The following is a 25,345-nucleotide window of genomic DNA, read 5'->3' as shown; positions in this document are numbered from 1 at the left end:
CTTAGGACCTGGAGAGATCGTCCAGGCCCTCCAGCTGTCCCCCAGCCTCAGAATGGGACCCTTGGTGATGACTCAGACCAGTCCAGGACAAACATCAGGTGGGTGGCAGAGTTTTTGGCGGTGGTGTTTTAGATTTTGTGGTCAAGGTTACCCTCCCTAACCCCACTGAATCCAAGTTATAGTGACCTCACTATGCAATAGGTTTTTACTTGAAACAACCCTATCGCATAACAAGACATGACTGTATGAGAGTTCACTCTCATTTAGAATGGAACATTCATGAAATCCAAGGAGTTTTGGGAGGATTCCGTTATTCTGGGAAGTCCCAGGAGAGGTGCTGCAGCCAGTGAGAACATGCACTGGCCAGGAGAGATCCAGTGACCAATCAAAACATTTGTTTACATGTGACATCACCAAGCACCAGTTTTCCTGTGCTTTTTGACATAACTCCATACTAGCATGGTGGGACAAATAGCAGGAGTGCCTCTATTAACCCTCTCGAGCACGATAAGTTTCAGTAAGTTTTCTGGCACACAACTTTTTTTGCGAAGCCGCCTGGCCCGGCTGCACGCGCGCGGCAAATAACACACACTCGCTGGTGCAGTGGTAACGTTCTCGCTTGCCATCTGGTAGACGGGAGTTCGAGCGTCGCTCAGGGTGCGAAAAGTTTCACTGACGAAGTGGGTGGTTACTGTCCCCCTTGAGCAAGGGGACGGGTGTGTGGGTGTGTGAAGGTCACAGCCTTGCCCTTAGATCGGACTATATGAGCTCTCAGCTCCCTTCCAGGAGGGTAAAAGCTGACGATCACGACCATCAAGTGATCCTGACCGACACGGTGAAAAAAAAATTATGTATTCTCTCCTTATTTTCGCCACCCAAACATCAATATACTGCCATGAAACCTATGTCATCTTATTCATCGATGTTTGTTCTAGCTGATATACACCACAAAAACACAGGAAAACACGAATAAAACAACATTAGGTGGCCGTGAATAAAATTTTGCTACGTCACGTTCACTTCCCAACATCACCATTCGAGTGTTTTCCATCATACAGGAAAATGGTATTAGAAGTTTTGATAGAGAATTTCATCAGCTTTCTAAAGAGACAAATCCGGTGTTGATACGATTTATAGTTTTCAAGAAAATAGCCAAAAACTGAAAGCCATTTTTTTTTTTTTTTTTTTATATCAAGCCCTAATATGGAAATTTTCTTGCAGATGTTATGTTTTTATTCCATAATATCATGCAGAATTTCACTAGCTTTCTAATGAGCACCTCTTGGTTTCCATACGCCTCATAGTTCTTGAGTAAATCACCAAAAACGACTGGGAACTCACGTCCATACTTCAATTTCGTGATGTGCGCACAGCATATGCAATATTCCCGTCTATGTAACAACGAATTCTTATCATAGATATTACATTGTTATGTCTTGTACATACGTATAATTTACTGCTCTTTATCATGATTTTTATAGGAAATCGATACGTCCAATAGTTTTCAAGTAATTGGCAGACAAAGTGAGATTACTCCTCCGAACACTTTTGACTTTACCGAAACAGTCTGTTCCCCCAACTTTTCCAACAGAAAATGCTCCCAGAGGCTTATATTCTGTAAATGAACATACGTAGAATTTACTGCTCTTTATCGTGGTTCTTACGGGAAATCGATACGTCCAATAGTTTTGGAGTAATTGGACGACAAATGTAGAATACTCTTCCTCAACCGCACGCGAGATAAAAAACACTCTTTCCCTACCTCACCCACGGCTACATATTTTCGCTCATTACGTTTTATTATTTTCTTTTTTTACTCAAAGTATACAAGTAAAATATCATAAGGTTTTTGATAATGCTGTCAGAAACTCGACATGACCACTAGTCTTTTTGCCAGGTTCTGACGAAGAAGCTGAACTTTCTTCCATCTCATATGTGTGTATATAAAAAACATTATTTATTTGTGTAAAAAATATTGAACTATATAAACAGGTCAATATACAGATCAACAAAATACGGATAACTCACTTCCTCCAGAGGTGTTGAGATGCTGGCAGTAGCTTGAAGATGAGGAGTTATGTAGTGTGTGAGCGTGTGCGTGTGTGGGTGAGCGTGTGTGTTCTTACCTTACCTAATTGTTCTTACCTAATTGTATCTTTACAGGAATGAGTCAAGCTCGTACTGTCCCGTGTCTTAAACCATATTTATCGTACATATCCTTAAATTTGTGAATTGTTTTGGCACACACTATTTCATTCGGTAGTGCATTCCATTGATCAATTGCTCTGTTTGGGAAACTGAATTTCCTTACCTCTTTATCACCTCTCTTCCTATGCAGTTTTTTGCAGTGTCCTCTTGCTGATGCTTCTCCATATGTTAAGTAATCATTTATGTCAATTTTCTCCTTTCCTGATATGCATTTATATAACATTATCATGTCACCTCTTTTCCTTCTCTTCTGTAGTGTTGGTAGATTCAGTTTATTTAGTCTTTCTTCGTAGCTTAGGTCTCTTAAGCTTGGTATCCATCTTGTAGCGGCCCTTTGAACTTTTTCAATCTTGTCTATGTGCTTTTTGAGATGAGGACTCCAGACTACTGATGCATATTCCAGGGTTGGTCTAATGAATGATGTTATTATCCTTCTTAGCATGTCTTCATTTATGTATGTGAATGCTATTCTCATATTTGCAAGCAGTGTATACATGTTCCGTACCTTCTCGCTGATGTGGTCAGCCGGAGATAGTCTGTTATTGATAATCACACCTAGGTCTTTCTCTCTTTCTGATGTGTATAGGGTTTTATTTCCTAACTTATAATCCCAATCAGGTCTTTTTCCACTTTTACCAAACTTGATTACATGACACTTGTCCACATTGAATTCCATTTGCCATGTACTACTCCATTCATGAAGTTTATTTAATTCTTCTTGTAGCTCTTTACAAGAGTCTGTGTTAGTAATTCTCCTTTCTATTTTTGCATCATCTGCAAACATATTCAGATAGCTCTCATTTCCAGTGTTACTGTTTATATCATTTATATACACTAAAAACATGATTGGTGCCAGCACTGAACCCTGTGGTACTCCACCAGTCACTTCTTTCCATGATGAGTAGTTTCCTCTTAGTACTGTCCTCATTTCTCTTTTTATGAGAAAGTCTTGCAACCAACAAAACAGTTTGCCTCGAATTCCTCCTTGATGGTACAGTTTCCATAAAAGTCTTTGGTGTGGTACTGTGTCAAAAGCTTTCTTGAAATCTAAATAGATACTGTCCACCCATCCTTCCCTTTCCTGTATTGTGTTTGTTACTCTGTCATAGTAGCTCAACAGATTAGTAACACATGATTTTCCTTTTCTGAAACCAAACTGTCTTTCTGTTATCATACTGTGTTCTTCTAGATGATTTACCCAAGCTTTTCTTATAAGTTTTTCTAATACCTTGCTTACAACACTGGTCAGTGATACTGGTCGGTAGTTGAGTGGATTTTGTCTATTTCATTTCTTGAATAAGGGGACAATATTTGCTTTTTTCCAAATAGCAGGTAGTTTACCTTGACTCAAGGATTCCTTGAAAATTAAAAATAATGGTTTACTTAACTCCTTTGCACATTCTCGTAATACCCAACATGAAATTTCATCAGGACCACTTGCTTTTCCTCTGTCTAATCTACTTAACCCCCCCTGTATTACTTTTTCTGCTATTTGTACATCTGGTAGTATGTGCGGACATGCGTGTTCCACATAGTCCCTCTCAAAAGTTTTTTCTTCTGTAAAAACTAATTGGAAATTCTTATTTAGTGCTTCACAAATATCTTTCTCTTGTGTATAAGTGATTCCCTCGTCTGTAATGGATTGTATTATATCTTTTACTTTACTTTTGCTTCTGATATAGCTGTAAAACAGCTTTGGTTGATCACTACTTTTATTTATTATATCCTCCTCAAACTGTTTTTGGGCTTCCCTCCTTATTCCTGTATAGTCGTTTCTTGCCTGTTTGTAATTATTATACGCCCTTTCACTATTGTGTCTTCTGTATCTATTCCACAACAAATCTCTTCTTTCTTTTGATTTTTTACATTCTGTATTGAACCATTTCTGTATTTTCTTATCTGCTTCTTTGTGCTGTGGGATGTACTTCTGAACTCTTATTTCATAAAATTCACAAAAATTTTTATATACAGCATTTAAATCTTGTCCTCTAAGCTCATTTTCCCAATCAACTTCTAAGAAATACTTCTTTAGGTCTTGATAATTTCCCTTTTTATAGTTTAGGCTCTTTTTGTAACTATCATTGCTGTTTACTAAGTCATATGCTATCCTGAAGTTATAATTTAGTATTGCATGATCGCTTTTGCCGAGTGGAGGGTGATATATTAAACTGTCAATATCATTTTCTTGCCTTGTAAATATTAGATCTAGCACTGAAGGTACATCAAGTCCTCTTTTTCTGGTGGTTTCCCTCACATGTTGCGTTAAGAAAAACTCTTGTACGAGATCCAGGAGCTTTTGGTCCCAACAGCTTTCTTGGCTATTTATATCTAGAGTATTCCAATTTATATTTGTATTGAAATCCCCAGTTAGTATAATTCTTTCCGATTTCTCTTCCATTTTATGTAGCAATGATCTTACACTCTGAATTGTACTCTCTGCCAGGTCCTCATATTCGTCTCTTTCCCATGTGTTTGATCTGGGTGGCATGTACAAATTGGCTACAATTACTTTACCTTCAGATGTGTCGATCTCTACTGCAATCAGTTCTACTTGTGATGGTATATCTAGTTTTATTTCATTGACTTTTAGATTTTTCTTAGTTAATATTATAATTCCTCCTCCTTTTTTAAATATCTGTCTCTTCTCCATATATTGTATTCCTCTAAGTTTAGTATGTCATTTGATATCCTTGGTATTAATTTTGTTTCAGTTAGGCATATTATTTGTGGTTCATTTTCTCTGACATAATCATTCATCTCTAGTAATTTAGATACCATTCCATCCACATTTGAGTACATCAACTTTATCATCTTGTTTATATACTTGTCATGACATGGTTCTACTACCTTCCTCCTTTTTCTTCCATCCTGTTTGTGTACCACTTTCGTACCTGCAATCCTATTACTTTGTAAAAAAATTTCTTCTTCTCCTCTGCTGATCTTCCCTCATTTTTTGTTTTTGCTTCCTCCCTTTTCTCTTTCAGTAATTCCAGTTCCTCTTGTGTTAGGCATCTTTTTATCCATATATTTTTGAACTCCTCTTTTTCCTTAAGATTCTTTGCATTGTTTAGTATCTCTTTCACAGTGTTTACACTCTGGAAAGTCACCTTTAGAGGTCTTGTCTTGCTTTTCTCGTATTTCCCTAACCTTTTGTGTTCCTCTATGTCTTTACTACAGATTTCCTCTGATACTTCTTTCAGTAAGCTCATTACATTTGCCATCTCCTTTTTGTCTCTTGTGATCTTGTTTTTAACTTCTTCCTCTTCTATACCAGTGATTACTATTGATTTGTTTATTTCTACTGAATCTCTGACTAACTTTGGATTGTTTTGGATTATTCTTTTCACCTCCTTTTTAATGCTTTTTTCCTCCACCCTTGTTTCTAAGTCTTTCTTTACTTTCACCATTTCAGCATATGTGGTTTCCACATCATTTTTGTAGCTTTGCACAGCTTCATTCACTTGTGTTATCTTCTCCTCAATATCACTGCTCTGGTCAATAAGACTGCTAACTTGCCTAATTGTCTCTGTGTCATTTTTGAACTCTTCCATAACACTCTCGTGATTGACTACTGTACTTGCCATTTCACTCATTTTCTTCCTAAGTGTACTCAATTCCACTGTTAGTTCACTGATGGTTGTGTCTTTCTTATTGGCCTCCCTTCCTAGTTTTTCTATTTCTTCCTTTTGCAAGTGCATCTGCTTCTTTATTTCATCAATTTCATTTTTGAAAGCCATTTCTAGTTTGTTTACACATTCAACCAGTCTATTGTGGGTCTCTACTTCAACCAGTTCTTGGTAGAAATCATCATTTTGCTTTTTACCTTTATCCCTTTTCTTTTCCAAATTTGTTTTACTGAAGTATGTATCCATTTTGCAACACTTAAAGTGTAAAGCAGGTACTTACAATCTCCGTGTTGTTGTAGTCTAAACAAACCTCAGAGATGACTCAGCGTATTCTTTCGTCTTGGTTCTATTTCCTGTTTGTACAAGTCTTGTTTAAACTTATTTTTTTCCTTTTAATAATGAACAATCATTTAGTCTAACCTGGTACTGAGCTTGACTCATACAAAGATACTATTTAGGTAATGTCACTGGCCGTGATGATTTGGTACGGAGCGCCGGTGTCACACGTCCGCCTAGATTGAATCCCTCTGTGTGTGTTTAAGCGTGTGCGTGTGTGTTTGAGCGTGTGCATGTGGGTGAGCGTGTGCATGTGGGTGAGCGTGTGGGTGTGGGTGAGTGTGTGTGCGCGTGTGTGTGTGTCTGTGGCTGCGGCATATTTTCTTCTCTCCTTGCAATACAATTGCCTAAAACACATGCGATCCACACAATAGATTTCTCCACGAACATTCGCTGCACGACATACGTATGTATATGTGACTGTGGCATATTTCTTATCTCTGACACTTGCGCTTTGTTTTAGCTAAGTCAGTGAATGCATGAAATATGCCTCTGTGAACATTCACTGCGACTCTATTGTATTGGCACATATTTCACACAATTCCATATGCATTTTCACTATCAGAATCAATAATTCCATCACTAAACACCTCTAATTCTTCCTTCCCGACTATAAAAACTGTACGTGATGCCTGCCCCATTCCACACTATGGTTCCATAATTTCACCAAGCCAGCCACAATATCTTTCACACAAAATACACTTTAGGCATTGGCTTCATTTTATATGTATTTGTAATCACCCCATGGGCCTTGGGGAGGGCGAGAGGCGAAACCCCGCAACAGTGAACACGCATATCGGCTCATAACCCTAACGCTTCATAACGGACACAATTCCTTTTCGTGACATATATCTATGTTCCATCGACAATATCACATACAAATATGCTCACAAATATTGCATTATCACACTGGGTCCACAGGGGCTTCGGCTCGGGCAGGAGGGGGAGAATTAGTAGGAGTTTGAAGGGACTGAAGACACAACAAAACCCACCGCCTGGCTGCTTGGAAGAGACTGAGGTATATCGCTATGTGTTGGGCCCAGTGAGGCAACTCAGTGTTGCCAATGCCTTACCATTAGAAAGAGCAGTAGTCGCTACAATGCGTCAAAATTTGACGCGATTTCGCCAGAAACTTTTTTGGGGGGGCTAATATTTTTGTGCTTAGAAACGCGATTCGAGTGACTGATTTTCTTGAACTCAATCCCCATGAAACACGAATCACGTGACTGTGCCTGAGAGGGTTAATAAATGATGAAAATTTTATGATGGGGATTGTCATTCATAATTGTATAATTCATTCACCTCACCCAAATTCTGCAGAAATAACATTTATGCTACTACAGAGTACAGTACCAAGTTAGGTTTGTTAACTGCATGGTGTCCTACAGACAGAGTACAATGGTATGACTCAGACCCAAAATTCATTCACCTCCAAATCATTCCAGTTAGTTAATCTGGGTTAAATTAGGTTTGGTTAGTTTAGGTTGAATCAGATTAGGTTAGTTTAGGATGAATCAGGTTAGGTCATATTAGGTGAGGTTAGCTGAGACAACTGATCAGTGACTGAGCCAAATCAACCAGAATGTTCCTATGCTGGATATATGACTGAGCATGATCTGATTGGTTCCATGAATGTAACTCAATCATAACATCATAACAAGGTTGACCATAGTATGTAAAAAACAAAATGGGGTGGGGGGATCAGATGAAGAAAAGCAGCAACTTTATACTTAAATATATGACAAATGAAGTGTAGAACTTTAACCTGAACTGTGCCTTGCCCTCCAGCCTGCACTATTTGGATGGTCTGTGGTTGCACCGCTGTTTGTTGCACACTTGTCTGTGAGTTGCTGTTACTGCTGTTTGCTGTGGACTGTTGTAACACTGCCTGGTAGTGCTGTGCTATCTGGAAATAGTGCTGTAACAACAAATAATAGTTAAAATACATTCCAAAGATTATCTACATAAAAAAGTCACGCTGTGCATGTGTTTCTCTGTGTGTTTGCTTCTTTCAATGGTAATAGATGTAGATTTAACTCTTTCTGCATTAGGTCAGGGTGCATCCAAGGAATGCACTGGGGTGAGGGGTGGGGTGATTTTTTTTTTTTTTTTTTTTTTTTTTTTTTTTTGACCGACTCTGGGCATAGGCTTCACAGCCTGATTTCAAGGCCCAGTAGTCCTCCTATGTACCACACACCTCTACATGTCACCACTTCGGCGCTAGCACCCATCGTCCATACTGAATACATGCTAGGCCTGTCTCACATAGGACTGATGTATTGGTATTAGCAGGGGTATTTTTACGACATGTCGACAGGTCTTCTGGTAGATCAGTAAAGTCTGATTTTATGAAATTCAAATCCTTAAACTGTTCCCTGCCTCAGCGGGATTTGAACCCGGGTCCGTCAGGACTGCAGGCCAACTCTCTACCGATTGAGCCACCGATTGCACAATGTAACTATGCAAAATTGTAGGATATCACTACATGCAAAAATGTATGTGTTTCTTAGTTTCTTTCATGAGATTGGTAACAGATATCAACCTAATTCTTTTTGCATTATTTCAGGGTAAGTCCAAAAAGTGTCAGTAAAATACCAAACAAAAATTTTGGCAATAGTACATGACACGACATAACAAAATTATCAGAAATCAAGACATACGAATACAGTACAGTATATGGAAACATTTCAGAACTGGTCATCGTGGGATCAGTAACAGTATGGACACAAAGATAATGGTATTTGCAAACGTTTAGTGATGGAAAGATTACTAGTTAGTCCAGCAAACTTCTGTGGGTATGCTAGCTAGCTATCTATTGCCAGACACCTCAATCCCATTCAGGGTGGCAACAAACAAATCGCCTCCACATCGCCCTGTCCCCCGCCATTTCACTGCCCTGCTCCCATCTCACATCCCCCTCTCTCATATACCTCTCCACCCCATCCCTCCATCTCATCCTTGGCCTCCCCCTCCCTCTCCCCCCTCCATCTCACTCACATACACTCTCTTCGTCAGTCTTTCACCCTCCATCCTCTCCACATGGCCAAACCAGCTCAGTGTATTCCTCCTAACATTTCCTATCACATCCACATCCACACCACAACGCTCCTTTATATCCTCATTTGTCAGCCTGTCTCTCCATGTGACTCCAAAGGCTCCTCTTAAATAACTCATTTCCACTGCTTTCACTCTTGACTTGTGTCCTTCCAACAACGTCCAAACTTCACTTCCATACATTAGAGTTGGTATCACAATACTGTCATGTAGTAACTTTTTCACTTCCATGCTCACTTCCCTGTTTATTATCACTGCTTTCAAGGAACCAGCAACCTTTCTTCCCTGCTGTACCCTTTCAAGCACTTCACCCTCCAAACCTCCATCCTTACTCATCACACTACCCAAGTACTTAAACATACTCACATTTTCCAATTCCTCACCATCTAACCTCATTGTACATTCACTGACTTCACCTCTCTCAAAGACCATCACTTTACTCTTCCCTACATTCACCTTTAGATTCCGTTTCTTACACACTCTCCCAAACTCATCCACCAAGCCTTGCAGCTCTCCTTTGTCTTCACTCAACAACACAGTATCATCTGCAAACAACAGTACAGGGAGTTTCCAAACACTACCCTCTCTCACCAGGGCCACTCCAACATCCACTACCCTACCTTGTACCTCTTTTCTTACCCCATCTATGTACAGACTGAACAACCATGGAGACATGACACATTCCTGTTTCAACCCCACCTTCAAAGAGAAAAATTCACTCAGTTCAAAATCCACACGCACTGCGGCCTTATCACCATCATACATACTCTTCACAGCATTCAACAACTTCCCATCTAATCCATATATTCTTAATACTTTCCACAATCCTTGTCTATCCACCCTGTCATATGCTTTCTCCAAATCCATGAAAGCCGCATACAACTTTCCCTTCTCACGAAACTTTTCCACTAAAGATCTAGTAATGAATATCTGATCTACACAACTTTTTCCCTTCCTAAAGCCTCCCTGTTCTTCTCCAACTAATTCCTCTGTTCTTTCTCTAACTCTCTCAGTAAGTATCCTACCATACACTTTTCCTATTATACTAAGAAGAGGTGGGGAAGCTCACCATCCACTCACTCAATGTAGTGCTGCTCTCGGGTGTCTCCCCTGTCCCCTCCTCCATCCTTCTTTCCTTCCATCTTCTTCTATCATTCTTTCCTTCATTCTTTCCTCGTCCTTCTGCCTACAGGTGACTTTACACTCCCTCTTCTGTATTTCATTCCTTCATTCTCTCCTTTTCCCTCTGCCTGTGGGTGACTCTACACTGAGTGACAAGCCAAAGGGTTTCCTGTAAACCAGGAAACCATTTACCACACTGGGTGGTAACCATATAACCAAATTTTGGCACCTGGTTGTTTAGTGGGTAATTATTGTGCTCCAATCAAATTGAGCTGGTGAAGGTTTATATCCAAGAGATGGTTGGGGCTTATTGCTCATGTAATGCCACTCAGGGATGAGTGAGGTTGGTCACTCTCATCTTAAATGTCAGGACCAACTGCCTAGCCCCGGGCTCCTAAGCTCCTCATGGGGCAACGTAGGATTGGATGATGGATGGATGGATGGACTTAGAAGACAAATGCCCCTATGATTACCACACACTTCTTTTTCACCTTTTCCTTTGTACAAGGGAATAATTATTCCTGACTTCCAATCCTCTGGCACTCTACCTTCCTCCCAGGCCAATCTGCACATCTTCCACATCCATTCTACTACTATCTCTCCCCCATGCTTCAGCATTTCACCACACACTCCATCAATTCCTGGGGCTTTCCCCAATTTGACTTTCTTCATTGCTTCCACAACTTCTATCCTACTGATTTCTTCCTGTCTTCTCACCTCCCTTCTTCTCCCAGCCATTCCCCAACCACTTATACTCGCATTACTTCCATCCTCTATGTTCAACAATTCCTTAAAGTGTTCTCTCCATCTGCTCACTTTTTCTCCCTTCTTCACTAGTAATCTACCATTTTTATCTTTCACTCCCCTGCTAACTTCACTTCCACCCTGTCTTACTCTCTTCACCTCTTTCCAGAACATTTTCTTACAGTCCCTCCACTCTACACACAAATTCTTTCCAAATTCCTCATCCACTCTCTTCTTACTCTCTCATACTAAACTTTTCACCTCTCTCTTTCTACATATAACTCTCTCTTCCGCCTCTCAACGTCTTCCACACCCCTATTTCTCATCCATTCTTTGTATGCTTTCTTCTTTTGTGCCACACCCTGTCTCACCTCTTCATTCCACCATGCTGTTCCTTGCACCCCCCTCCATCTTCTCTTCATCCCACACACCACATCACATGCTGCACATATTTTTTCTGTGAATATCCTGCGCACACCTTCCACGTCCCCCATCTGCTCCAATTCATATTAGCCCAATCGTTCCTCCACTTCTCTCTTATATTCTGCCTTTTTCTCATCCTCTTGTAACCTTTCCACTCTCCTTGCAAATACTTCTTCTTCCCGTCCTTCCCTTCTTCTATTTCTCTATCTTATTTGGATCTTTATTCTGGCAACCACCAAGTAGCGGTCAGAAAGTCCACTCCCCCAACCTCTATAAGCTCTTGCATCCATTACACATCTTTGCATCCTTTCATCCACACACAGATAATCAATCATTGCCTTCGTTTCATTCAGTTCACCACCCATGCAGTAGTATCAAATACATTACACAATACTGTATTATTACAATAAAATACTGTATACATCTATATATTAACTCTGTGGACTGTTGAGCCTCTGGCATTCCTAATGTTAGCCAGCAACTTGGTATGAGTCATAAATGGCAGATTATATTGTTGTTCACACTTTACTTTTAAACTATCCTGTCCTATGTATCTATCTATCTATCTATCTATTGCCAGACGCCATAATCCTGTAAGGGGTGGCCATTTGACTTCTGAGTTATTTGTTTTACGGGAAGTAGATGCAGTTATATCATCATCACCACCACCACCCAAACCTGCGTTGCCCCATGAGGAGCGTAGCAGTCCGGGGCTAGGCAAGTTGGTCCTGATATTTAAGTGAGAGTGTCCAGCCTCACTCATCCCTGAGTGGCATTACGTGAGCAATAAGACCCAACCACCCTGCATTTAAACCTGCACAGGCTCAATCCAATTGGAACACCTTAATTAGAGTGTCAAATTCATTTTTCCAAGCATGATGCTTCCTTAATTTCACACATAATTTCACTATATGAAGTTCATATATCTACAGCTGAAATGGACACAGAAGGTATTAGAGACATTTGTATTTAAAAAGTAACATTGTTATACAAGTTTAACTCATTCATGAAGAACAAACCCAACCACCTGAGGAACGATGTCAATCAAGGCAAAGCAAGAATATAAAAGTAAAAATAAACACTAAATGTTGAGTAAAATTTCTACAGGTGCCTGTGTCACAAGATACAAAGACAGCAATGCAAACCTGTTCACACAGAAGAATAATGATACAAGGCAAACAATCACACACGTGCATAGAGGGAGTGAGAGTGGTAATGCTTCAAAACAAATGCCCTTATGACATAACCAATTATCATACATATGTCCTCTCTCCTGAGGGAAGTCTCCCTGTGTCTGCTCAAGTCCCTTAACTTAAAGGTCTCCAGGCAGACCCTTACCAAACTTCCTCTGTCGGCCTCTGGGCATTCTTTTTTCCATATTCACAACTGTGACTATCCTTCGTCAGCCATCCTCCTCCCTACTCCCAGCCTACCGGTTTCCTTCACCTCTCTGATGTTTCTTATACCAAATCACTCTTGCAGTGCACTATTGTATTCTCTGTTGTGTCACTCGGTAAGCTGTTAATTCGTCTCCACATTCCCAGTTCTGTGCATTCAAATCTGCATGTATCATCTCTTACACACCGTCTCACAGGCAAACAGCATAGGGCCTAACACTTCTCACACATTTTGCAGAGTGTGCCCTTTGCACAAAAAGGAAGCCCTTTGTAGTTTGGGGAGGCAAGTGTTTCATTATTATTTTTCATCCATTTCTCAATCCAGCATTGGAACCAGCCTCTGCTCTTCCTTCCATGCTCAACATGTCCTTCAGATAACACATCTCCTCCATGCAATCAAAGTGGGTGTTTCCCTAACTGACACTTTCCATTGTGTCATTAATAATCTGGCTACCCTTACATATTCTATCTATCTGTCTATCTATTGCCAGATGCCATAATCCCATAAGGGGTGGCCATCTGACTTTGAGTTATTTGTTTTACGGGGAGGGGCACCAACCCTCCACCAACCCACTTGCTGACACGTAGGGGGCACGTATGGTTTGGTTATATGGTTAACACCCAGCGCTGTAAATGGTTTCTTGGCTTACAGGAAACCATCTGGCTTGTCACTCAATGTAATGCCACCTGTAAAGGATAGAAAAGCAATAAGAAGTGACACTCAATGAAAATACAAAACCCCTTGTGTTTTGTCCGGATTACATTACATGGGCACCAGAGAAAAATAAATTTCTGCAAAGGAGGGAAAGTTTTGATAGCTCCCACAATGAAAATTTCACAATGTTATGGCTTAAAACCCCTTTGCAGTGCCCTCAGTAACACTAGACATCAAAATACACTTCATAACCCCTACATTCTGGGAAGCAGCAAATGCCACGACAAAATGGGTGGACGAGGACCACCAGGTGACGGAAGGAGCCGCTAATGTATTCCTGCCATCGTTTGAACAACTCGCCATTTGATCTCGGCACCAAAGAGTAATGAGTGACTCCTGCCACCTCACGCAAGCGTACCTCAGTCTTCTTTGTGACTTTGCCAGGTGCAGAATGATAATTTCTTGAACTTTTAGTGGTAGGTGGTGGTGACCATCATCCACTCACTTGATGTAGTGCTGCTTACTTCTTCCTTAGCCTTTATTATTCTTTTTCTGTGCCTGCCCTCCTCTCTTCCTATTTCCCCCATCTTTCCTGTCACTTCTTATTGCTTTTCTTTCCTTTACAGGTGGCTTTACACTGAGTGTCAAGCAAAATGGTTTCCTGTATGCCAAGAAACCATTTACAACGTTGGGTGGTAACCATATAACCAAACCATATGTGCTCCCTACATGTCAACGACTGGGTTGGTGGAGGGTTAGTGCCCCTCCCCGTAAAACAAATAACTCAAAGTCAAATAGCCACCCCTTACGGGATTATGGCATCTGGCAATAGATCTAGTCCACTTCTATTCCCACCTTATGTGGACCTCTTGCCTCATCCACCTCTGACAAGTCTCTTTCCAAAGATAATAGGAAAGGGATTGGTGACAGAGCCATAGGAAGTGCCTTGGTGGAGAAATTATTAGGTTGAGGGCAAAGCCAAAATCCAGGCAGTGCGCACACACACGAATACTGTACTGTACTGTTAAAACTTAATTTTTGGTGAATATTACGTCTAAAATTACGAAAACTGAGTCATCGGTTACTCTTCAGCCCACCACTGATATGATGCACATTGCATCATCATTCCTGAGAGGGTTAATGAGCCTTTCAAAGAACAGTGAACTCTCAATTATCCGTCATCACAATATCCGTCCCAACGCAATATCTGGCTCCATTACTGCAATAGCCGGCAACTTTTATGCAACATCCCGTGCAAAAACAGGACGTAACCAGCAGTCCAAAGCAATATCCGGTGTTAAGGGGTTTCAAACGGCTCATAAGAAGTAGCCAACCAGCACCAAGGGAAATCCCAAAACTCACGAGCCAGTGAAAATGCCCACTACGTCCCAGCCAATCAGAATCCATCATGGGCATGGCTTATCTAGCAAGCCAAGAATACCACCGCACTCTCATTCTTGCCTGTAGATGTCGTAGTGTCAAGACATGCCTGTGCGTTCCCACTCTTTTGACCATGCGGTCACAAAATGCTGGTGCTTTGCCCAACTCTGTGGCATCCTATGTTCAAGCTATTGTACTGTATTGTACTGCAAAGATAATGGCCTGTCAATGCTCATGTCCTAATGCTCTATTTTTAATGTTAATCTACCCGTACTGTTGTATACTGTAATGTTTACGAGTTTGAACCCCCAGTGCTGATTCTCCCCACTGATGCCGACATCTGGTGAGTTCATACAGTATACTATGTACAGTACTGTATCACTGTACCGTATCATTATTGTATTGTTTTTATATGTTTAGTTTTCATCTTTTATTCAGGGTAAAGCTTTTAGCACAGAGGGTCAAGACAGACAGACGCACAGTATCTGGCTCAAGGCCAAATGTTGTGCTGGATGTGCAATATCTGGCATTTTGCTTTAACTGGCAGAGGGCTTGGCAGAATTACAACAGTTAATTGAGAGTTTACTGTACTGTATTCCTTCCATATGCTCTGTACTTCACTTACAACTGTTGGCATTCTTCCACCTTCATCCTTCACACCTTCACACTATTTTCAACCCTCATTTCTATATTTTTGCTCCTCCCTCCTATTTTTGGTATAAAGCATGACTGTGAGACTATGGTGTGCCATGAAAACAACAGTTTTACAGCAATGGAGAATGATACTGGGAAATGTGTGTGGGGTGTAGAGAGTGGACAGGATAAAAAACAATTTGATTAATGAAATATGTGGTGTTTAGTCCATGGATAACTGAGATGAAGAGGATATACTTATGTGGTATGATCATATGGGAAGTGGGTACAGATGGACTGGTGAAACGGGTATAGAGTATATGAGAGTGAGTTTGAATGTGGGATGAATGGTAGGCCATGAAGGTGAACAGATAAGGTAAGTCTTTGAGAAAGAGAGGTATGAAGGTGGATCAGCCTAAGGAAAAAACTGGACAGAAATGGTGAATGAGTCGGTGAGAAAGAGGGATATGGAGGAGAATGACATTAAGGAACAGACATGAGATTGGGCTGGTTTAGTGACTTTTGTATGGAGCAGAGCATGACAAGGATTTAACATCCCTTTTTAACTTAACAGTTGTGGGACTGACTCTATATGACTGTGTAACCATGAAGCTAAATAAGGAAGGAATGCCCATGATGTGGAGCAGAATTCCAGGGACTTCAGTAATGAGTGAACTGATGCATAACACATTTCCTTGGACATGCTGTTAATTAGTTTTCCCACTACAGTTACAACACAAATTTTCTGGCATTGGATGGTTTGGCACCTCTGTTAATCTGGGCAAATTACAAGAGGATATTTGAAGTTCCCACACCCACCAGAGCAGTTTACTGGGTGGCCACAGATGGTGTTGTGTAGCACATGCTCACTTGGATTACTTCCATCGCATGTCTTGGTGATTATCCCTGTATTTTGTCTGATTCTTAGCTTTTTTTACCTACATTTAACCATAGCTATGGCTTCTAAGAAAGATGCAAAGGTTAGTGGTGATGTCATGCATGAACACCAGTCTATTTCAACAGTCAAACCTCCATGATCATAGTTCACCAGACTACTATAATGATGAAAAAAAAATTAAGCAATAAATGGAAATAAATGAGAGGCGGAAGAAAGAGTTATATGTAGAAAGAAAGAGAGAGGTGAAAAGATTAGTAAGAGAGAGTAAGAAGAGAGTGCATGAGGAATTTGGAAGGAATTTGAGTGTAAAGTGGAGGGACTGTAAGAAAATGTTCTGGAAAGAGGTGAAAAGAGTAAGACAGGGTGGAAGTGAAGTTAGCAGGGGAGTGAAAGATAAAAATGGTAGATTACTAGTGGAGAAGGGAGAAAAAGTGAGCAGATGGAAAGAACACTTTAAGGAATTGTTGAACATAGAGGATGGAAGTAATGCGAGTATAAGTGGCTGGGGAATGACTGGGAGAAGGAGGGAGGTGAGAAGACAGGAAGAAATCAGTAGGATAGAAGTTGTGGAAGCAATGAAGAAAGTTAAATCGGGGAAAGCCCCAGGAATTGATGGAGTGTGTGGTGAAATGCTGAAGCATGGGGGAGAGATAGTAGTAGAATGGATGTGGAAGATGTGCAGATTGGCCTGGGAGGAAGGTAGAGTGCCGGAGGATTGGAAGTCAGGTATAATTATTCCCTTGTACAAAGGAAAAGGTGAAAAAGAAGTGTGTGGTAATCATAGGGGCATTTGTCTTCTTAGTATAACAGGAAAAGTGTATGGTAGGATACTTATTGACAGAGTTAGAGAAAGAACAGAGGAATTAGTTGGAGAAGAACAGGGAGGCTTTAGGATGGGAAGAGGTTGTGTAGATCAGATATTCATTCTTAGATCTTTAGTGGAAAAGTATCTAGAGAAGGGAAAGAAGTTGTATGCGGCTTTCATGGATCTGGAGAAAGCATATGACAGGGTGGATAGACAAGGATTGTGGAAAGTGTTAAGAATATATGGAGTAGATGGGAAGTTGTTGAATGCTGTGAAGAGTATGTACGATGGTGCTAAGGCTGCAGTGTGTGTGGATGGTGAACTAAGTGAATTTTTCTCTTTGAAAGTTGGGTTGAAACAGGGATGTGTCATGTCTCCATGATTGTTCAATCTGTACATGGATGGGGTAATAAAAGAGGTACAAGGTAGGGTAGTGGATGTTGGAGTGGCCCTGGTGAGAGAGGATAGTGTTTGGAAACTCCCTGTACTGTTGTTTGCAGATGATACTGTGTTGTTGAGTGAAGACGAAGGGGAGCTGCAAGGCTTGGCGGATGAGTTTGGGAGAGTGTGTAAGAAACGAAATCTAAAGGTGAATGTAGGGAAGAGTAAAGTGATGGTCTTTGAGAGAGGTGAAGTCAGTGAATGTACAGAGAGGTTGGATGGTGAGCAATTGGAAAATGTGAGTACGTTTAAGTACTTGGGTAGTGTGATGAGTAAGGATGCAGGTTTGGAGGGTGAAGTGCTTGAAAGGGTACAGCAGGGAAGAAAGGTTGCTGGTTCTTTGAAAGCAGTGATAAGAAACAGGGAAGTGAGCATGGAAGTGAAAAAGTTACTATATGACAGTATTGTGATACCAACTCTAACGTATGGAAGTGAAGACTGGACGTTGTTGGAAGGACACAAGTCAAGAGTGAGAGCAGTGGAAATGAGTTATTTAAGAGGAGCCTGTGGAGTCACATGGAGAGACAGGCTGACGAATGAGGATATAAAGGAGCGTTGTGGTGTGGATGTGAATGTGTTAGGAAGCGTTATGAGGAACACACTGAGGTGGTTTGGCCATGTGGAGAGGATGGAGGGTGAAAGACTGACGAAGAGAGTGTATGGGAGTGAGGTGGAGGGGGGAAGAGGGAGGGGGAGGCCGAGGATGAGATGGAGGGATGGGGTGGAGAGGTATATGAGAGAGGGGGGTGTGAGTTGGGAGCAGGGAAGTGAAATGGCGGGGGACAGGGCGACGTGGATGCAATTTGTTTGTGGCCACCCCAAACGGGATTGAGGCGTCTGGCAATAGATAGATAGATAGATAGAAGTTTACACTAACTTTTCTGTCTAAAACCCGAATAAGAACCCCTAAACAGACCGGAGGGACTGGCTCAGCAATATTTACACCGATTCTTCTACTCTCCATGCACAACCAGATGACTTTTATTTTCTCAAATTTCTCATAGCTAACTTTATGACCCAGCATTTTTATTACTATATCTGTCTGTGAATATGGAAATATTACAATTAACCATTCCTCACATCAGTATCTATTCTCGTTCTTTTAAGTTTACCCATTAATACAGGCAGACCCCGATTTACGATATCCATAGATGAGATACCCTGGAATAGTGATGGGGATAGAAATACCACCCTACCCCGCCTATCGTAGGCCTACCCCTAGTTTTGTGATGGGTTTTATTTTTACTGATTTTGACGATATTTTATACCTAATTTTGTAATCAGGATGATTTATAAACTGTTTTTAGATTTAATGCATTTGTTATAGGTGGAGTGAACAATGTCATTTGGAGAACAGATCCTCGCCCATCAGACAAGATACAAAACAGTGCGGGCAACTAGGCGACTCAACAAAGAATATTTTGTGTTTGACTACTGAACTGTCATCTAACCTATCATGGAATACATAATAATCCATCCATCCATCCATCATCCACTCCTACATTGCCCCATGAGGAGTGTAGGAGCCCGGGGCTAGGGAGTTGGTCCTGACATTTAAGATGAGAGTGATTTAAGATGAGAGTGAATACATATTAATAATTTTAAATATTAATAATTATGAAAACCATAGAGAGTAAATATTTCATACATTGATGAAAACTGTGACATCGATCACTCATGTGTTTACATTCAGGTTGTTCAAGGAAAAACGCTTTAAAAATACAGACGAATTTCTAAATAAATGTTGGAAAATAAGAGATAAAATAAAGGAGCTCAGCAAACGGAACAGTAACAATAATGACAAAGAGAGGACGTTGAAAAGGCTATACCGATCGCCTCATCGATTGCTTTCCCCGTCAAGAGAATTCCCCGTCAAAACATCAACGATTCTCCGTCACAAATCACATCTTCGACGATTCTGTGTCATTCATACATTATTATTATTATTATGCATAACAGATGTTTATTTAATTGTCCCAGGACCATGTGACGGCAGGACTGTTTACAATGCTGCTGCTTTTTCTCTACCAAGTTTGAATACGAGTCAGAGATCGCATTCTCTAGTGACCTTGACTGATTACCAGCAAGACAGACACTGGTTTTAGGCTTAGGTTAGCTTTTACATCTGTTAGGCTATTTAGACTGGCTTTAAACTTTTTTTTTTTATTCAGCTGGGTGCGCTTAGGACTTGGTTGCAGGGGAATCCCAAGGTTCAAAACTGCATCCCTATACTGTACATGTTAAATCTACCCCGAGATACGATATCCCACATAGCGATGAGTTTTTACTTAACCAATTGCATAGTTAAACCGGGGTATGCCTGTATTATATCACCACTTCAGTTCTGATGTACTATAATTAAACCAAAAGCTTATTTCCACCACTAATATCTACAAGGTCCGTCCACAAAGAAAATGAACTTTTTAAAGTGCACAACTAGGCAGCATTATATGATCACTATGGGAGCACTGTTTAGATGTAACTTTGACCCACATCATGCCATGTCACTAAGTCATCAAGGTATATTTGCTGGAGTGAACATACGTTTAGTGCACTTGGCAAATTTTCTTCTATCTTTTCTATCATAAGAAACTGATGCCCTTTCTGGGTGGATTTCAACTTTGTGTGTGTGTGGGAGGGGGGGGGGGTCCACAAGTTCCGAGTCCACACAGAAGGGTAGCTGGGGCATGACAGTCATCTCATGCTTCATCAAAATGTCATCGATAAAGTGCGATGTGTGAGCAGGTGCACTGTCGTGGTGCAGCATCCAGGTTTTGTTTGTCCATGCCTCAGGCCTCTTCCTTCACAATGCTTCAGGATGTACAAGTACAACTTTTTAATGACTGTCTAATCACATGGAACAAGGTCAAGATGAAAGACGTCCTTCTAATAAAAAAATGATGATCAACATTACCTTCGCATCTGAGCAACTCTGATGTGCTTTTTTTGGTTGAGGTGACGATGCTCTAACCCACTGCAATGCCTGCCTTTTGTCTGAATATTGTAGCCACACACCCACGTTTCATCACCTGTTATGATATTCTTCAGAGTTTTCATCACCATTCAAACAATCAAACAGCTTCTGACTACTGTGACATGATTCTCTTTTTGCTCATCTGTCAACAGGTGTGGAACAAATTTCTTGGCAACACAATGCATCTTCAGTTTTTCAGTTAAAATCATGTGGCATGAGATTTTACAGATGCCTACTTCTTCAGACACTTCACAGTCAAGAAATGATTTTCATGGATCACAGCATGCACATTTTCATTGTGATCGTCATCCGTTGACGTGGATAGCCATCCTGATTTGGGGTTGTCTTCTGTGGATGTTCTTCCCAATTTGAACTGCTGGAACCACTTGTGACATTGCGAAACGCTCAAACAATCCTCCCCATATGCCTGTAGCATCATCTGAAAAGTTGCGATTAAAGATTTTCCAATCTGAAACTGAATTTCACACAAGCATGTTGCACTTCATAATCATTAATTGTTCAACTAGCAACAAATCATCAAGTGCATTAAAGACACGTTCATTCAAGTGCATGCACCTCGATGACCAAATGACTTGGCATGATGCAGCTTGTGTTAGACTAAAGTTCAAAGCTGCCACTAGACATCCATCCCATTGAGATCATCCTTGGCTGGCTAGTTGGTGTGCTATTTAAAATGCTATTTCTTTTAGGTAAGATTTCATACTAAGGCATGTTATAAGCAAGCGTGGAGTGCATAAACCGTTATTTCATTCTGAGGTCCTTTACATGTGGAAGCCACTTGCTGCGAGGCTACAATTACCGCTGTAAACAACATGTAGCTATCCAGTGACCTTCTGCACTGGCCGTCAGTATCTTCACTTACCTGTATGATTTTATTCACCCGTTTGGTCACAAAGGCATATTAACTGCTATTTGGGGGAGGAATTAATGCAGTAAGACATTTTTATCCTAAAACTGAAAACAATAATGCAGGATAAGGCAGAACTGGAAAAAAAAAAAAAAAAACGGACCGTGGTGTTTCCTGAACAGACGTTGTATGATGCATACGGTAATGGTTTGTCAAATGTTTGCGATATAAAGAAACAAATGGAACAATACTGAAATTTTATGCAAAGAGTGACAGGAATAAGCAAATGAGCATTAGAAAATCTCTGAAAGATGGTAAGAGTACTGAGCGTGATCGAATGATGACGGAATGGTTTCAACAACATCAGAGTGATGAAGTTAACTTGTTGGGTAGTATGATAATGAACCAGGCTTAGATGTTCCACACAAAATTAAATTAGAGCATTACCATATTGCACTGAAGAACGGTGGGTCAAAGGTGAACTGTTAATTACTCATGACCTCCGTTGGTCCTTGCTGAATTACTACCCATCCCCGCCCTGGAGGGGCTCGGGGACGGGTATTGTTTACACTCAGTTTGTCTGTTTGTCTGTTAACAACTTTATGCAAAAACTACTGGTGAGATTTTGACAGAAAATTACAGAGATGATGGGCTATGACCTTCTGATCATCTGATTAAATTTTGGGCCAAACTGGGCCAAAGCCCAGGCTGTAGCCCCCCCTCCCCCCAAAAAAATCATTATAACTCCTTTCAAATTGGTCATATCGACATGAAACCAAAACCTACAGGTGCATCTTTCAAGCCTACGTCCTATAACATGCTTCATTACATCACGGGGGTCATCTCCCAGCTAGTGGTAAGGGGGTCAGTGTCAGGTGGGTCAGGCCAAAAATTTCAAATGGGCATCAAATCGTCAATTTTCACCCAATTTACTCCACATTTGATATATAACACTTTTGACTAGATATCCTGTTGTGTTTACACGTCAGCACTAAAATGACTGCTAGGGACAGGTTTGCTGTGCCTTGGCACCGCTTCTTGTTATATGGGACATAATAACCTTTGTTAGTTGGGCAAAACTGTTCATCCGGACAAGGCTCTAGAACCAAGTGTGCTGGAATATCGATGCTGTACCAGTATCATATTTTTTCTTTTCCTGGCTTTCTCGACCCTACCTCACCCAACCTGCTGGTGGGGAAAAGGGGAAGAAAGACAATGAAGATGATGATGATGATGCATTAAATGTGTAATGACAATGCTTTGAGCCTATGATGTCATAAAAGAACGGCAATGCAGACTCATTAGCACAAATTAGGGCTATAATACAGTTCTGGCTATACAGCAATGGACTAAACTTAGTAAGTGTGTTATAATGAAATTTATTGAAATATAGTATGTGAAAGATGTGAGCACAGAAATGTGTTGATAACAGGGTAGAATAGAATGAGCACCGGACATGGGCTAACAGTAATATGTAATTGTAATAGTAACAGATTATTACACGGTTTTCAGAGTAATAGTAATAGTAATAGTAACATTAAAAATTGTGCCTGTAATAGTAATAGTAATAGAAGGCAAAGTTATGGATAATAGTATAATACTTTCCTATTACAGGAACTTACTTAGTCTTTATGCGTCAACAGAATAAATTATATATCCAATGTCGACCTGCTGATGATGAGATATACACATAAACCTAAACCAAGAAGAAATTATTTAATCTGTGATGTTTTCAAGAATTTATGTGTGGCAGTTTTTTAATAGAATATACTGTAATACAGTTTCTCTTTAGTTATATACTGTTCTTGAAACTGTAGTGATTTGTATGAAATAGCTAATGTATGTGTCAAGTATCAGTACTGCATAGGTGACCACAGTAACTTGTCATTGAAAATAGACTTTTCACCTTAGTTACCCGTTGGTCAGTTACTCAGTATGATATTTTTTCACAAATATGTAGTGTAGCATTTTACCTTCAGTCATGTTAAATAATGCAGAATTATATATATATATATATATATATATATATATAAAACTTGAACTAAGCAGAAGTTTAATTTGTTATATATGAATTTGTGTTTCCATGAACTTAAAAGTTAAATGTGGCAAATTATTATTTCAATATAATGTAATACAGTACCTCAGTGGCCAATGGCTATATACAGTCCATGAATTGTAGTGATCTGCTTGAAACAAATATCAATACTGATTACCCTTTGTCATTTAAAATAACCTTCTCACCTTCGACCTTGGTTATCTTTTGGCTGCTCTCCATGATGCAGGTACACCACAGGAGACCGTGCAGAATGGGGAGTGGCCTACTAGCCATCAAATGATCAGGACATACTTGTGCATTACAAGGGACAGCCTCCCAACAATAATGAAAATGATAAGCATTTTTAATTAAAATAACTACCGTTATTACAAACAATATATTAAGAGTAATAGTAATAGATGACCAAGTATTAGTAACAGTAATATAACAGATAACCATTAAAGTAATATTACTAGTAATATAACAGAGAGCAATTGTGAGTAATAGTAATAGTAATAGTAATAGACCCCATGTCTGATGTGCACTGATGGTATGTAAATCAAGACTAAAAATATCCATCCATCCATCATCCAATCCTATGTTGCCCCATGAGAGGCGTAGAAGCCCGGGGCTAGGCAAGTTGGTCCTGACATTTAAGATGAGAGTGACCAGCCTCACTCATCCCTGAGTGGCATTACATGAGCAATAAACCCCAACCACCCCCTGGATGTAGACCTTCACCGGCTCAATCCGACTGGACCACCTCATTTACCCACTAAACCACCAGGCACCAAAATTTGGCTATATGGTTACCACTCAGCATAGTAAATGGTTTCCTGGTGTACAGGAAACCATTTGGCCTGTCACTCGGTGTAAAGTCACCCACAGGTAGAAGGAAAAGGAAAGAAGGAAGGAAAGATGGACAGAAGTGGATGGAAGGAAAGAAGGCTGGAGGAGAGGAAAGGGCAGACACCTGAGAGCAGCACTACATTGAGTGAGTGGATGGTGAGCGCCCTCACCTACCATCCATCATCCAATCCTACATTGCCCCATGAGGAGCGTAGGAGCCCGGGGCTAGGCAGTTGGTCTCAACATTTAAGATGAGAGTGACCAGCCTCAATCATCCCTGAGAGGCATTACATGAGCAATCAACCCTAACCATCCCTTGGATACAAACCTTCACCGGCTCAATCCGATTGGAGCACAATAATTACCCACTAAACCACCAGGTGCCAAAATTTGGTTATATGGTTACCACCCAGTGTAGTAAATGGTTTGCTGGTGCACAGGAAACCATTTGGCTTGTCACTCAGTGTAGAGTCACCCACAGGCTGAAGAAAGTGGAAAGAATGAAGGAAAGAAAGACAGAAGAGGAAGTGTAAAGTCACCCGTAGGCAGAAGGACAAGGAAACAATGAAGGAAAGAAAGACAGAAGAGAATGGAAGAAAAGAAGGATGGAGAGGAAAGAGCAGACACCCAAGAGCAGCACTACATTGAGTGAGTGGATGGTAAGCGCCCCCACCTACCACAATAACACATCTGAAAGAATGTACGTGAGTGAGCTGGAACATGCGAGGAGGCATGATAAGCCAAGAAGGTATATGGATGTGTAAAAGTGTAAGAAAGCGGGGCTAGGGAACTGCCAGGTGACTGCGTTGGTTGGATGTAAAAAGCAGCATATAATCTGGGTTTGACATATCTTTCTAAAAAAAAGTCATCAAAATGGCTACCTGGCAGGTAATGTGG

General features: G+C 40.6%; 1 protein-coding gene across 1 annotated transcript in view; it reads right to left on the bottom strand.

The window, feature by feature from the left end:
* LOC145415051 (nuclear transcription factor Y subunit gamma-like) overlaps positions 1-25,345 on the bottom strand; it is a 174,536-nt gene that overhangs the window by 77,028 nt on the left and 72,163 nt on the right. The window contains exon 5 of the mRNA XM_080284466.1: positions 7,936-8,088. Within this exon, the coding sequence (XP_080140592.1) occupies positions 7,936-8,088 (153 nt within the window). The remainder of the gene's footprint in view (positions 1-7,935; positions 8,089-25,345) is intronic.

The sequence above is a fragment of the Coenobita brevimanus genome, chromosome 101, assembly GCF_032717465.1.
Source record: "Coenobita brevimanus isolate Jiangsu-jjx chromosome 101, ASM3271746v2, whole genome shotgun sequence".
Taxonomy (NCBI): Eukaryota; Metazoa; Arthropoda; class Malacostraca; order Decapoda; family Coenobitidae; genus Coenobita; species Coenobita brevimanus.
This window is presented reverse-complemented; position numbering and strand designations above follow the sequence as displayed.